Here is a 16,370-nt window from a genome sequence, read left to right as displayed (position 1 = left end):
CAAAAATGGCAGTGTGCCTGGTCAGCAAATGTGACAGAACTAGCTAATTTTAAAAGGCTTGTTTTTTGTTACTAAAGGTAGGTTTCAACCCATTTAACAATTCTGATGCTTTAATAAGATGTCCTGTATTACATTTAACCTGTTCTGACCACATTTCTTGAACAAATTGATATAAAACAAGTTAGGAAATATCGTTATGACATATATGTTACATTACAGATCTTTGAAAAATCAGAAATGTGTTCCTTGTGGTCCATTTGGTCTGTTTTATATTCCCCAGAATTTTCCTTTAAGGAGAAATAGGTCCGGGTTCTTATGGGTTAATATTAGTTTCCTCTGAGTAGAAAAAACATATGACCTGAGCTGAAACATAATCAGAATGAAACACGTAATTACACATAATTAATCTAGATAAATATTTTGGTGTGCCACTTCCTCCTGCTGATACATGTGCTTTCTCATGCACCTGCTGTATCGACCTGCATGTACATCCCCTTCAACTAGCTTAAACTAGTTTGTTTAAGCTAGTTGAAGAGTTTAAGTGAAAGATTTTAGCTTAGAGATCTTTGTGTCCAATCTAATGGCATTAAAAAGACCAGAAACTAATCAGAGGAGCAAAAAACATGAATCACACATGCATGCAGTCATTACAAAAACAAACAAACAAACAAAATAAACCCATTTTTTGGTGTTGAAATAATTTTTCTATCATCTACACAATTGAGTTGCCTCCCAGAACTCACTTGGTAATGCCATCCCCCTTGTGTAATCTCCTCATGTTCACCACTTCCTCTTTTCTGATCACACCCTCAGTTTTTCTCGTCAAAGAGACAAAAAATATTACATTTACTGGAAAATAGGAATTAAAGAGCATGTGTGAGGGCAGAGAGGGTGGGAGCATGTTACACAATACTGATAATGAAATCCTGACCATCTTTCAGAAAGCCACTCCTCAGCTTCCTTGAAGAGGACTGCATCTTGGTTTTCAAGCTCTTAAATCTCATATCACATTTCTATCAGCGGCAACCAAAAATGGTATCGGTGGTAACTGAGGACGGTGCCCAGACCACTTTCGTCTTTCATCATCAGGTTTGTGGAGAACACTTAACGATTTTCTCTGTCGTGTGTTCTAATTTCTGAATTATGTTATTTTTACATATTTTTTCTATTTGTTGAAGTACAAAAGAAAATCTGTATGTAAAACATTCAGGGTTGAAAGTTGCTATATGTATGTATGTATGTATGTATGGCATTTGTACTTTCTAACGCCCTACAACTGTTGGTGAGGTGAACAATATCACTGCCAACAAATCTTTCACCACATCCTGTCTTAAAGTCTCAACTGTATAGGTGCTCACTTGAACATGACTGATTGTGAGTTATAATATCTATTTTAATATCTAGTGTGTCAAATATTAGGATAGTTTTATGATTCTGTAACATTTATGTCTTCATCTCTCACCTATGCAGGAAGATATTCTGGTTATTTTATTCAGAAACAGTATGGATGACACTGTATGACTGTGCAACAGTGCGTAACAGAAACAACACTTTCTCAATCTCACATGTTGTTTTAAGTAGAGATGTAAGCCTCCAAAGAATAGGTGCCATTGGTAAAGTCTATTTTTAAACTTTCTTTGTGATTTGAAATATGATGCCTCGGTTTTGCTCTCTGTTTGGTTTTGTGTAGTTTAACAACTGGATTCTGCTCACGTTGCTATGTTGCAAGCTGCTCTCTACATTTATCCCGTTGCACATAGTTTACAAAGGCATGACAGTAGGATGTTGTTTTAACATAATGATAAAAATGTGGATAATGATGGTAGATTGTGACGTGATGGGATATTTATTTAGCTTGCTCCCCTGTGAAACTGTGCAGTGCAAATCTGAATCTGAAGTTGGTTAAAGCAATATTAGCCTGTAAGCCTCCAATATGCAGCAACAGCAGTAACATCATTAGTAAGTTAGCCTCTTAAGGATAAAACAGCAACTGAATCATAATGCACATCTTCCTAGTTCTATGATTTTAGACAGAAAAGTCTAAAAGAAAAAATGATTTCTCCATGGCATTATTAAATTAGACATTAGAACCAACAGAAAATTTGAATTTTGAGGTCATATCCAAATCAATAAAGTCCACATAAAGTATGAGACTGGAAAAGGCATACCCTAATGAAATAAGAGACATAAAGAGGATCCATGATATCTCAAAAGATATGTCCAAAGGTTTGTACACTAGTTGAATCAATATGTGTAATTACGTAATTTTATACAATTATATATACAGTATATAACAAAACTGACTACACCCATGTGCAATATCACTAAAATGTTAAATGATTCAACATCATATCATCTTACAATAATTGTAGTACTGTCAGGGTGAAGTGTAGGCTATTTGATCTTATTTATAATGAAAAACAAACAGGTTAAATTGAAAATACAAGCCTCAAAGTACAACCTCAATGCAATAAAATGAGTACACCTGTGACCACTGAAACGAAAGTGATTACACCTGTGACTTCCAGTTAAGACTATTTGCCTGAACAAGATTATAAAAGAACCTGTGAACACCACAACTTTCTCAGTTTCGGTAAATTGCAATACGGCTCCACATGGTAAGGAATTGCCTGAATAAGTAAGAAACCAAATTGTGAGACTTCATAAAGATGGGAGAGGGTACAAGATCATCAGTAGGCTACTGAACAGAAGCCAAAACACAGTTGCAGCAGTGGTGAGGAGGTACAGGAGGACCCATACTGTACTACCAATAATAGAAGGTGCAGTGGCCGTCCTCAAAAAATGATGGCACGCACAATTAGCTATTCACGCAACCTTGCACTGAAAAACAGATGGGTAAATGCTTCTGACTTGGCACAAGGATTATCTGTGGAAATTGGTGTTTCAGTGAGTGCTCAGACAGTGCAAAGGACATTGCATGAAGCCAACCTCTACGGATGACGACCAAAAAGAAAACCATTGCTCACAAAACGGCATGAAACTGCAAGATCAAACCTTTCCAAAGAACATGAAAAGTAACCTGATGAATATTGGCAGCACACTCTTTGGTCAATGAAACCAAAATATATTTGTTTGGATCAGATGGGGTCCAGCATGTTTGGTGTGGAACCGGCCAGGACTACCACAGTGACTGCATAGTGTTTATATGATTATGTATAATACATATATTTGTCAGACTTTTTGCTGTTTTTTTTCTCTTTCATGCATACATACACCAAAACATTTTTTGCCAAAATATCTGCTATTTAGTTTTGTAGTACTCTGTGTGCTTTGTGTTTCTCACATCCTGCTTGAGTCATCATTAGTTCCCTATTTTGCACTGTCCAGTTGTAGGTCTTTTTTATTGACTTGCACAAAGTAAAACTATAGTTTCAAATCCACACTCTTCCGTTCATCTTTATGATTTTACATTTCATAATATTTTCTCCAATGGGGATAAACACCTACACTACCTCTCCTTAGACATTATAGGAAAGATGATCAGGTTGCCAGGTAACAAAACTCATGAAATGTATTTCATGGACTGATTATAAAGTGATGTCAATGGATGTTTTCTAGCTTCGGCTACAGCAGTTATGACTTTCATTTTCATAGTCTTTTTTTGTCCATTCAGAAAAAAGGAAGCTTACGCAAACTTCTGTTGAGAGGTGGCTGAGCAGAGAGGTGTCACACTTTCTCATTTGAGTCCATTGTGGCGAGTCGTCTTCATGCTGGGAGTCACAGGCTGAATGAGTGAACATGATGGTGAGTCCTCATTATGATCATCATTGTCCCAGAAGATTTTCATAAATTGTATAGAAATTGCATCTAAAATCCTTTAGCTTCAAGCTTACTTTCAAGTGTTTGTCTCTGCAGCTTTTCTGGTAATTTCTGGTACTTTTAGGGCTGGTTAGTCAGTTACAGACACATCTGATGTCTACACAGACACTGTAGAACAAACCCGTGCATGGCTTGTATAAAAAGGATGTTTTCAACCATCTGTTGGTCTGGGGAAATTTACTTGGTTTTCACAGTTTTTATTTCACTTTTCAAAGGGAAAAAAAGAGAGAGAGATGATAACATACAACCTACTATTCCATTCTGTTAATATTTTCAAATGTGAATTATTGTCTTGAATTTGTGGTGTTCATTGCATCACTGTTGTAAAGTTAATGAAACAAAACATCAGAGGTAAAATGACCCGTTGTTACTTATCTGCATTTATTGTTAAAGGACCATTCCAGTGTGTTTGCACGTTCTAGCCACTTAAAGAACGGGTTCACAATTATTCAAGATCCCTTCATAATACACTTACCATGTAAGTGATGGGGGCCCTCTTTCAATGTTCATACGGATACTTGACTACTGTTTTAAGACAGACTTGAAAAATTGTGAATCCTTTAACTATAAACAGAGATGTTGAGCCCATTTAACTTGATGTGTTCCCTCAAATATTTGAGATTGGATCGCTCTAGAAATAATTAAATTTATTTTCACAATAACTATTTTTAATTGGCCTCAATAATATAGTATATGAACAAAAGTTGCTTTTTTGTATTTAACTCAGCCTGCTGTACGTAGATCCCCGCTAGAAAGCACTATGTAGTTCCAGCAGAGCTCAGCTGCACTTGTTGAAATAGTATACTGTTTCAAAATGAAGTTGTATTTACCACAGTTTGAGGTATGAAAAACAATCTCATCTCACACCATGAAACACTATGACTTGAATTAATTTGTAAATTAATTAACATTATTGTTAGCTTGTTGGCCTTTGCTATTATTATTAGCTAAATATAGTTTTTGTCAAAACAAATACAAATTTACTGCACTGAAATTCGGCCTACAAAACAGGGGATGGACAAAAGAGATTTTTTAGAGTAAAGAACTAAACACTCAAGTGTCATAGCAGCCGCAGCTGTGAACAGTAGCTTATTCATATTGAAACTGTGCCAACCTTAAAAAAAAAGGACTGCATGCGCCCCTGACTATAAATCATGTAACATATAAATAATATTTTTGACAACTGTTTCCTGCAGGCAGCCACTGGTTCCCATTTATTCCATTTGGGACATTTTATGCCTTTATTGACATGTTGACAGTTGATAGATGACAGGAAATGAGGGCAGAGAGATGGTGAATGACGTGCAGCAAAGATGCCTGACTCAAGCATGGCGTTGGTGCCTACACACCTTAGCACCTTCGTCACTGGAAAACACTCGGATTGATTTTAAAAGTCTGCAGTGCAATTATAATTTCATATCATATGGAAATCATTGGAAACAAATGGATGCCTGAAATGGTGAGATTTTTATATGTTTGTATGTGTATGTATGTATGTGTGTGTATATATATATATATATATATATATATATATATGTGTATGTATGTATGTATATATGTATACACAGAGTTAATTGGTGCTATATCAGGTTTGTACACAGCAGGCGGTTATTAGTGCTGTTGCGGTGTATTTTGAGATGTGCTGCAGATGCTAAGCAGCAACCACCACCACAGCTGAGTGACGGAGTCAGTGGGAAAGTGACTTAGCTGATAGATACAACAGGAAGAGTCAGACTGATGATATCTGAGCAGAAGGTTTAACCTTTGGCCTCAGAAGACAAAGTCACAGCAGAGTTCAGGTTGTTGATCGTTGCTTTCATGTGTGTTGCGGCTGTAATTTCTGCAACTTTTTGCCAGACAGAACATATTCTTTTTTGTTTTTGAGCTAGTCTGTTTAGTTATTGGATATAATTTAGCCTTTAATTGTTTTGTTTTTTTTACCAACCGCATTGTTTTTGTATATTGATTTATATATACATATACACACACTGATGGGCCTTTAACATCTGCTTCAGACAAAAGGTAAAGCCACAAATACCTCATTGCTCCTTCATAATCCTACTTCTTAATTCCCTTTTGTTACAGGGGTGTCATAACATTAAAAATACCTTGCCCACCTCAATGAAGAAGCGCCTCCTCCTCTTCTTCTTCCTCTGTATTTCACTGCTGTGTCTTCTCAATGGATGGCCGAGAGGATTCCAGGCTATAAACCGCTCCACCTTCATTGGCTGGAACAACAGTGCAAATGTGACCATCCTGCTGTGGCACTGGCCCTTTGGCAGGTCATTCAGCCTGAAGGGTGACGTGTGCTGGGACCTCTACCACATCCCCCACTGCAGACTGGTGGACCAGCGCTCCTTGTACCCAACAGCTGATGTGGTGGTGTTCCACAACAGAGAGCTGGTACTGGGGCTCCAAAAGCTGCCCTTTGACCTTCCAAGACCACAAGGCCAAAGGTGGGCCTGGATGTCCCTGGAGGCCCCTGTTCACAGTGGAAACTTGCGGCAGTTTGCAAACATCTTCAACCTCACCATGACCTACAGGAGGGATGCTGATATCCCTATTCCCTATGGCGAGCTGCAACCAAAGAAGGCTGAAGGAGGTCCGGTGGATGACATTCCTCTGAATAAGAGCTTTCTGGTCTGTTGGGTGGTCAGCAATTACAGGAGCCACTACAGGAGAAGCAAAGTGTACAATGAGCTCAGTACCATAGTTCCCGTGGAGGTTTATGGGGCTTGGACGAAGAAACCTCTCCCCTCTACAGCCCTCTTATCTACAATCTCTCGCTGTTACTTCTATTTGGCATTTGAGAACTCGATGACCAAAGATTACATCACAGAGAAGCTGTGGAGGAATGCTTACCAAGGCGGGGCAGTGCCTGTTGTCCTGGGGCCACCACCGAGTGGTTACAAAGCTGTGGCACCACCTAATTCTTTCATCCATGTAGATGAGTTTGCATCATTGAGGGACTTAGGGAAGTATCTACAGCAGCTCGCAGAGGACAAGAAACGCTACAGTGAATATTTTAACTGGAAACAAGAGTGGAGCGTAAAGCTGTACACTGACTGGAGGGAGAGATTGTGTAAGATCTGCCCACAGTACAAAAGTTTACCTCAGCAGAGGGTTTACTCAGACCTAGAGGCCTGGGTTAATAGCTAGGTTCATAATTGCATAGCTGCAGTTAATGGTTTCACTGGTGACATTAATTCAACCACATTTTTGACACATCAGCAGAAATCATCACCACATTTTCTGATTCAGAAATAATTTGCAGCATTTTTGGCACAATTTGTCATACATTTTTTGATCAATTTTCATGTAATTGCTTTGCTAAAAAAATAAACAGGCAAACAGTCAATATCAGACCATCAGGTGCAAAATGAAGGAAAAACAATTTAAATTTTGCACAAAAAAAGAGGAATCACATTTCTGAGACTTAAGGCACCTTGTCCAAGAACAACATGCGTAAACATGTATATACTGCACACAACTGCCATGCTTTAACTATAGTCTGTGCAAAAGTTTTAGGCACTTTAGATGTTTAGATTGTTAACCATAAAGAACTATTTTCACCTACAAGAAGGACAAAGAGTGCTGCAACAGATGATACGGTCCTCATACCTCATCTAAACACCGAGTCAGTCTGGGATTACATGAAGAGAGAGGGGCAACTGAGACGCCTAAATCCAAAGAAGAACTATGGCAAGTTCTCAAAGATGCTTGAACAAGTGACCTGCCAAGTGGCTTGAAAAACTCTGCAGGTGTACCAAGGAGAACTGCTGCTATTTTAAAGGCAAAGCAAATCACACCAAATATTAATTTAATTTAGGTTGCTTCTGTTTACTAAACTTTGTATGATTACTGATAAATAAAAACTACTCATGACATTATTTTTGAAAGCTGATATCTGTAACACTTTATACCCAACATGTGACCTCTCTAGTGTTAAATTTAACTCAGGACATCAGATCTGCTTCAAGTTCACTGATATGAAACACAGGACCATACTGTGCAAGAACCTCCATGCTTAAAACACAAGACACCAACCACATACCATAGAACATAGTAAATAGCACTGACAGTCTCTGAGCTATTTTAAGTACATCCATTAAAGATTGCAGAGTTATTCTTGGTGGATACATTGTGGTCTAGGACAGGCCTTTAAGACATGGAGAACTTTAAAGAGATGTTTTGTTTGGGAGGTCATCTTCGATGAAATTAAAGGAAGGATCCCCAAAACATACAAAAACCAATACCGATAAATTAAAAATTAGTTTAAATGTCCTTTTCACAAATAGGAAATGGCCTCCAGCTAGACAATGACGCAATGGCTTCCTGCAAATGCAGCATAACTGCTTGTCATGAGTCTTTCTGAAGAAACATGAACAACCTTTTTCTAAAAAGCTCAACGTCCTCAAACTTGTCCAAAATAGGAAGTATTTTCAGCTACTGGAGTTTGCAGTCTTTTAGGTCAGTCTTGGCTTCTGCATAATTACATTTATTTTACTTTTCAAGCTACATTGGCCTTGTGGAGTGCACCTGTTATTAAACTACAAATGCATGACAAAACAGAATTTACTTTTGGTGGGACACAATTTACTTGATATAATACATGGGAGGAAAAGTGTATTTTCCTTGATGCAGATACATTTATGGTTTAAGGTGTTTTGAGTGAAACATCTCAGTGTAGCCAACTTTTAAATAAGTTAGAATTTAATCAATTTACAGTCTTAAGAAAATGTCACATTAAACTTGTGGCTAGAGTCAAGTCAGTAAAATTACTTCCTATATGACTAGTATAGCTTACCATTAATGTTGAATTAATGCAAAAAAAAGTACAATCAGAGACTGTTCCAGTGTTTTACTAAGACTTAAGTCATGTGGGGTATTGTCAAGGAGTTATCCTAAAAAAAAAAAAAAAATAAAATAATTGTCATCCCAGTAAAAGTACCTTCATAAAATACAAGACCAGACATGATAAATACTCCAATGAGCACCCAGACTTGACTTTAGTATTGTGTCTTATTCAACATTTCATAAACATAAAAACCCTTGACAATAAAAACAAAAATGGAGGTGTTGAAATACAAATTGGCTCTTGACAGTAAGTCAGGTCAGTCATTATCTCACCATCATTCACCTGAGACAGTAAGAGAAAATGTTGACATTGTGCAATAAATTGGCAGATTAGCAGCTATGACACTTGTGAACAACAAAACATTTGTCACATTCTCTTAAAAAGACTTTGAATTTCACCACCCCCCCAACTGATGCTGAAAATATTTGCTAAAGTTGTCGATAACAATAGGACAAAATCTGGGTTCAGTATACAAATGGCACATATTTTTAAAAAGATATAATATTCAACATTACAAAAGGCACTTTGTGCAAAATCTAATGGAAAATGCATCTTAAGAGAATGTGCACATTCCATTTCAATGACAGACAGTTCAGACAATAATACTGCTGTATTCAGAGTGATGAGAAACAGTAGTACTGACCAGATTTCAGAACAGTGTGGATAATTTTCTGATTTCTTTTACATGAAAAAGATCATTTGGATGCAAAAATTGGAGCAACACAAATTGAGCCATAGCTCTGTGATTGAATTTGTAATCAACTGGGTCAAGTTCATGTTTTCGGTGATTCTGAGCCATTCCTTGAATTTTGACGCCATTGATTACCCAGATCTTTCCTCATCTGCACCACAGAAAACCTACCCTGCAATAACCCCCATCCTCATTCCACAACTGGACTATACTGTAGCACCAAATCTTAACTTTGCTATCGTATTAAACCTGCTGTGATTAAAGCCTATGGAATAACTTACTATGCATTATCAGAGAACACAAAAAGAAAGGCGTTTCACTTTCAGTTGAGGTTTTCCTCTCGGTTTTAGCCTCAAGTCAAAGCAGGTGTTGGTGCGAAGCTGCACGTCGCAGTAAGAATCCGTTGCACTACCGCAATCACCACAAGAGCCCTCTCACTTGGATTGTTTCTACCCCACGATCCATCGATATGATCGAGTGACTGGGTTTAGAGGCTCTTCTCCAGCTTGAGTTGGGGTAGGACAGAGGTGCTTGGGAAGGCAATCTGTGGTTCTGGCTGGGACTACTTGAGCGTGTCTATCCAGTCAGGTGACTAACCAGTCCAGGGTGCAGGGCTTGCTTCAGGACGTCGGGCCGATGAAGCGAGGGCATGTAGAGTGTAGGAGGAGCTCCGGGGTAGCTGGAAGCAGGGTAGCCCTGACTGGGAATGGGGGAGGGGGCCATGTTCAGAGGCGATGGACTCTGCTCGTAGTACTGGCCATCACATTCCTCATCCAGGGGCAAGGCCAGGCGCTTTCCCTTCTGTCTTCGGTTGCAGAACCAAACACGTACCACCTGCCAGCAACAGTATTTGTCATTCAACAATGCACCCAACTAGATACACATTCTTTAAAAAGGCAAACTAGTCAAGAGTTTGTACTTACATCTCTCTCCAGGCCCAGGTCATCTGAGATGTGTGTGATCTCCTGGGTGTTGGGCTTGGGACACTTGACAAAGTAGGACTCCAGAGCAGAACGCACTGCTCCCTCAAGACTGGTCCTCCTCTTCCTCTTTCTGGTGTCGACAAATACTCGCTCAATCTTGTACATCTGAGGAATCAGACATGTTGGTAAGGGTTCATGCAGACTTCAATATTCATGATGCAGCATTTTTAATCAGATGTACTTTGCAACACTAATTGGGCTCAACCTGATACTGCACAGATTCATGGTTTGAAAGTTTTCACAGAGGTAGTCCCACTAGATGTATGTCATTAATGGAGGTCAAGGTTCAATTAAGGTTTCATGATCACTAAACAGCTTTATTGTAGCCACTAGATGGCATATCACCCTTAGCAGGAACAGAGGGGACTTAGTTCAGGCTAGCTCAGCAGGACGTTAGCTGGGTCTGAAAACCCTAAGCGATCCCATAAGGCTGTGTGATCATCTGTTGTCTTGTAAACTAGTTGGCAGATGTCAGAGTTGTAGACTTACATCCTGGGGATTTTCCGAGGTCTCTGCCTCATTCAGCCATCTCTGGAGAAGGGGCTTCAGCTTGCACATGTTCTTAAAGCTCAACTGAAGAGCCTCAAAGCGGCAAATCGTCGTCTGGCTGAACATCTTACCTGCATGCACACAAACACAAAATGTCAGATATCACTTGGCAATAAACTCAGGATTGTTGACTGTGTCCCAACCTGTAATTACTGCACATATACCAAAATTTCAGGAGTTTGCTTTCTTCTGGATACCAAGAATAAACCAGGTCAGAAGCCTTTTATTAGTGATGTCCCAGTTAAAAGCTGATATGCACATCAAATGAAAGTTAAAACATGTTTTTTTTATGACTTAGAAGTACTTGTAGAATAGCTCCCAGATGACATGGTTGGCATCTCAGACTGACATTATGATTCTGGACTCAAAAGTTCTTAGATTTGCATGTGGTGTTTTTATGCCTTGTCTGGTCATAACTCTTAAAATTAGGCCTACGTAGGTTCAACAACTCTGAACTGAAAAGTGGGTACAAAATAAAGTAGTATTTCCATGTGGGAACCAAACTTACCATAAAGGTTACCCAGGGCAAGGCCAACATCAGCTTGAGTGAAACCCAAGGTGATGCGTTTGTGTTTCAGCTCCTTGGCAAACTGCTCCAGTTCTTCAGTGGAAAGGTTCTCCTGTAGAACAAGACAATTGAGAAAAACAAGCAGTTCAGGAGGATAACTTTGACACATTTGTAGAATTGGAGATATGAATTCAATGACTATGTCCTTACCTCCTCGGAGTCGCTGCACCCTCCGCTGGAGGACCCGCTGCTCCTTGTGGAGGAGGCCGGGTTCTGCGTCTGGGGCCCGGTGGCAGCCTGGGTTGTGTTCACGCTGAAAAACGCGTTCCCTGGAAGCCCGCTGCTTGGGGGTGAGGGGGACATAGATGGGGAAGATGCGGAGGATGTTGAGGGGTTTTGATTATTGCTGCCGGGTGGTGTGATATGGGTGATCCCGGGCCAGAAGGACGGGTTCCAGGCCGTAGAGTAGAAGACTCCTTGGGGCATGGCGGCGGAGGTCGGCGGTGTCGGGTACTGCTGGACCTTTACCTCCGTTGAGTAATCATCCCCGGTGTCCTTCTCGGTCTTTATTTCGGGCAATTTAATTTGCTCCCGGGTCTCGGCGATGGGGGGACTCAGGTTTGTGGGCTGGGTGGCTGCTGTTACACCGGGTACCTGGCCGGTGTACTCGGGCGCAGCGAAGGGATACCAGTGCTTGGGTTGCCCAAACTCCCCAGCCTGTAGGTCAGATCCCCTGTAGTCACTGGCGACGGGTGGGAACGGGAAAAAGGTCTGCGCGGATGCCGATGTGATGCCACTGTAAGCGGTTTTGTTGTAGAGGACGCTCGGGTCTGGCAGCATGCCGTGAGGAAGCTGGAATGACGCAGCGCCGCCCAAACTCTCCTGACTCAAAACCTGGGCGCAATGGTTGGCCCGGCTGAAGTCATACGGCCGGCTTTGGCACTCTGAAACAGGACTCTGCGATCTCTCAGACATCTTGAGGACGGTGTGAAGGCCTACGTGCGCATCCAAAACTGCAAAATAACTTACTGGCTATTTAAAAATACTTGGGCGGTGGTTGATTTTAAACCTGCTCATCCGTTTCAAGTTGACGCACAAACCAAAGAGGGATGGGAGATGAAGAAACTCTCCAGAAATAAACCAGCGCCAGTCCAGAAAAAAGTCCTCTTTTGGAGAAATTGTGCAAAAATGTAGGCCTAAGTAGTTGCGGTTTTGGTGCACCATAACCACCAATACACCTCCGGCTTACTCCATGAAGTCCTGTCTTTAACACCTCACCTTCAAGCTCAAATGCCACTCTCCTGCCCCGGCTCCACAGGTTTTCCTAATCACAGCTGCGGGTGTTGGAGATCGCCTCGTCTCTTCGCCCATTGGCTGGCGCAGACAATTGCGCACAGCTGATGGTGAATTTGTGAATGACCTTGATTGTTCCCAAAGTAGTGGGCGTGATTTCACATAAACTTTGAGCCATTTTTTTGCAGCAGACTGAAAACAATGTTTTCATCCTTTCAACTGAATTTAAAATAACATAAAAAAATACTAATAATTCAACAAGTATATTTAAAAGGTATATTTACAATGCTAAACAGGCACGGGTCACTACTCCTGTAAATACATACTGTAACACTATAACATGCTCACCTCATACATGAATTATAATGCTCGGTTTGCTTAAATTATTCCCCTTTAAAGAGATGGCTTTGATATTAAAATCCCTGTGATTGAGGCTTCATTCAGTCCATTTTAATCACTAACATTTAAACCAAATAAAATAAATTGACATTGCAATCCTGAATAATTGGGATAAAACAAATCAACTTCATTAGTCAGGCCTTATCTTGTAATTTATGCAATACATTAATGACGGACAGGAAAATGCTTTAGGTTACTTGAAATTGTTTATAAATGTAAAATCATAAGATATTCAGGTGAAATTTATACCCATGGTAGCAGATAAAGTTGAAGCGGACCCCACATGACGTCTTCCGATCTCAGTTCCTTTTTTAATTTTTTTTACCAACTGGTTGGTTTTTCTTAGGCCTGTTTAAGTGTTTTAGTGTATTGGAAACTTCTGTAGGAATTTGATTATTTCATGTCAGACAAAGCATTTTTTGCGCTTCTGTTAAGTAAAAAAGAAATTGAGTCTCATCTTCCTTTGTCAAGATGAATATTTGTACAGTACAGCTCTAAGGTTGCCATCAAAAAGTTGTCAGTGTCATAAATAAAACTGGATTTTGGATATAAGTGAAATTTTGGCTACTTGGATTCTGGATTTCCTGCCAGACTGGAAATGGGTGAAAAGTTGGGAGGTAAATCATAAAACCTCCAACAGCATTCAGGTGAACTTCTCCCATTCACCCTCGATCGGTGGCCATTCAAAAGTCTGGATGGGCCGGAGCGTCGGTGCAGATGCGCTCCCCCAGTGCGAGTCGTTGGCCGCAGATTGCGGCAGGAAGACGCACTGCGGGAAAGGAGAGGGGGTGCCATTGTACGACCTGGCCCCGGGGCACCCCGTGGATTTCAGATCCCGAGTTGCGATGGTCGACCATTAGCTCCTTTTCAGATTGGAACAATAAGTCTCAACCCTTTGATTCCGCCCCACACCCACCTCCTCCCCCCCATGTCCTCTGAAACAAACACTAGTGCTGTAGTTTCACTCTGGTCTGCAGGTCCGGAGCTTCACTGAGGGCGAGTATCTTGGCATCCAGTCTGATATGGCCTAAAGGCTCCAAAACAGGTCTGAGGAGCAAGAAGTTGTCTGCAGGTGCAAGGTCCAAGATGTGTTTTCTGTTTACACCCTTACTGCACATGTGGTATCCAGCTTGAAATGAATGAAAATCAGATTTATCCTTTTTGTAGCCTGTAGAACAATATTTCTCGATTTTATTTTGCATTGTGGCCCTTTATAATGAAATGATATCTGACTGGTGAACAATCCAATTTAATAATGATGCAACATTTGCAGATTCTGCTATTTAATTACTCATCAGAGGAGGCTTACAAGCATAAAAACATATTTCACAAGAAAAAGTGGAATGTGATAATAAAGACATCTCGCAGAATTTTGTTACACCTCAAACTTATTTCATGGCGTCCTGAGAGGCTGAGAATTACAGGGATTGAATATGGGCAAAATTTCTCCTCCTGAACCTCAAACATCAGCTCATATTACACTATCATCAGAGGACCAGCACTCTCGTTGCCCTCTTAGATACAAAGCCATTTAGGTCCAGGACCAGGGGAACCTCGAGGAGGCACAAGAGCTGGTCAATAGCTTAAAAGGCATCAAACCCCAACCATACAAGCATTGTCCCGGGCCATGGACTTGGGAGAATAATTGTCATGCAAAAGACAGACAGCAAGAGAGATAGTAGACTTTAGGCAGGGCTTCAGAGAGAAGAGACAGCAGAGGAGCACAGAGCTCTCAGGGTGTCCAAGGGATAGGGGGCGGGGGGGCAGTGTTGAATAGCCTGGTACAGTGAGGAGGAGATGTGTGATGTGTGAGGGGAGTATCTGGGGATTTAGTTGAACCCCCCTCCCCAAATGTCTCAGATCTTGTCTTTAGTTCTTTTCAAGTGGCCTCTTCAAGACACCTCAGGGATCTGCTCGCTGCTCGCAGGGCCTGTCCAGCCAAACAGAAACAGGGAGAAAGTCTGAGACAAAAGAAAGCCTGTTGATACTACAGCAGTGAAGAGAAAACTACCTCTAATTTGAGCAATTTGACCAAAACAAACCCCAAAGTATTGTGTTTATTTTTCATTGATTGCTCATTAAAATCATTGCTCCTCTTTATTTTTCTTCTATCACTGCAGGCTATGCACATGTAAAGAAAATCAATACTGGATGTCTTAATTATTGAGCAAATTCCCCTCATATTATTGCTTATTGGTCCTGCAGTTTAGTTTTTTTCCCATAGAAATGTGGCTGTGACTTTGTGATTAAAACAACACCCTAAATCTAGAAAATAATGGTTGCAATGATTTAAAAAGTCATCATCTCTAAAGTTGAGATAAATGTGGTTTTATCCTCTCTTTCTTTCTTTTCAACCCACAGTCTTTCATTTGAGGATGTATGAGTTTGCATGAGTCTACACACGTGAAAACAGTCAGTTGATCTGTGGTTGCAGACAGAGTTTCATATAACGGCTTATGTTTTAAATGAATAAGCACTTCTTGTAAGATCTATTTATCCTTCCTGTTATGAGTGCTAGGAATTGCAAGTTATAAAAAACTTGTGAAAGATGTTATTACAATCTAGCCAACCTTCTCCTACAATATGACTGAAAGGCCATTTTACTGCTGTATTGTGATGTTTTTCAAATAAAGCATGATGAGAATAAATCTGAGCCACTACTTTTAAAAGTTACCAAATTGATAAAGCAATAATGCTGGAATCTAAATACTGCCCCTCCTGTTGAGCAGCACAATCGTCTCCCACAAACAAGTCTGATGGCTTTTTGATTTTCTTCCTAACGGCCCTGCCTTTGACACCCACCTTCACAGACCCTCCACCCACCCAGGTTTTCATCCGAGGGCCAATGGCTACCTTCCTTCCACTGTCCACCGGCACAATGGGCTTTAATGGCCCTTGGCATGTGACTCAATGGGGACAGGAGACTGACCCAGCCCCTCCCCGACAACAGGGACATACAAGCGCATACACAAAACCCAGCGGTAGAGGTACATGCAAGCTCTCGCTGTCTTTGCCCCTACCCCCAACACACACACACACACACACACACACACACACTTTCTGTGTGTAGTCATTTGTGTCCTGAAGGTAAAACAAGGTCAAACAGGATCACCAAGAAACAGACAGAAATTCAGCTTGAGCTAGAGGGGTAGCACCAAATGCATCACCCTGCAAGGTGTGATGGCGCTGTTCATCGAAGAGGAAATGCATTTCAGTTTGTCTTGCTAGATGTCTTTCTATAGACAATTT

At 40.6% G+C, this 16,370-nt stretch overlaps 2 protein-coding genes across 6 annotated transcripts; one reads left to right on the top strand and one right to left on the bottom strand.

Annotated features, from left to right (window-relative positions):
* The first annotated feature begins 808 nt into the window (after positions 1–808).
* On the top strand, positions 809–9,376 carry fut7 (fucosyltransferase 7 (alpha (1,3) fucosyltransferase)). 5 transcript variants are annotated; one of them, XM_067575313.1, is made up of 5 exons: positions 809–1,089; positions 3,635–3,765; positions 4,056–4,129; positions 5,129–5,299; positions 5,926–9,376. In XM_067575313.1, exons 4-5 carry the CDS (start codon positions 5,264–5,266, stop codon positions 6,997–6,999), a joined length of 1,110 nt encoding a protein of 369 aa, XP_067431414.1. In that variant the 5' UTR covers positions 809–1,089; positions 3,635–3,765; positions 4,056–4,129; positions 5,129–5,263; the 3' UTR covers positions 7,000–9,376. The 5 variants fall into 5 exon arrangements, with proteins under 5 accessions (XP_067431414.1, XP_067431413.1, XP_067431416.1 ...); XM_067575312.1 differs by lacking the exon at positions 4,056–4,129 and having other exon boundaries at positions 5,127–5,299; XM_067575315.1 differs by lacking the exon at positions 4,056–4,129 and having other exon boundaries at positions 5,122–5,299.
* pou5f3 (POU domain, class 5, transcription factor 3) lies at positions 8,844–12,419 on the bottom strand. Its single transcript, XM_067575311.1, has 5 exons — positions 11,640–12,419; positions 11,430–11,541; positions 10,862–10,992; positions 10,313–10,477; positions 8,844–10,223 (listed from the first exon to the last, which is right to left on the bottom strand). Exons 1-5 carry the CDS (start codon positions 12,402–12,404, stop codon positions 9,966–9,968), a joined length of 1,431 nt encoding a protein of 476 aa, XP_067431412.1. The 5' UTR covers positions 12,405–12,419; the 3' UTR covers positions 8,844–9,965.
* Between the last annotated feature and the right edge of the window lie 3,951 nt (positions 12,420–16,370).

This window comes from Thunnus thynnus, chromosome 19 (assembly GCF_963924715.1).
Source record: "Thunnus thynnus chromosome 19, fThuThy2.1, whole genome shotgun sequence".
NCBI lineage: Eukaryota > Metazoa > Chordata > Actinopteri > Scombriformes > Scombridae > Thunnus > Thunnus thynnus.
The sequence above is the reverse complement of the archived record's forward strand: the minus strand, read 5'-3'. Positions and strand labels throughout refer to the sequence as shown.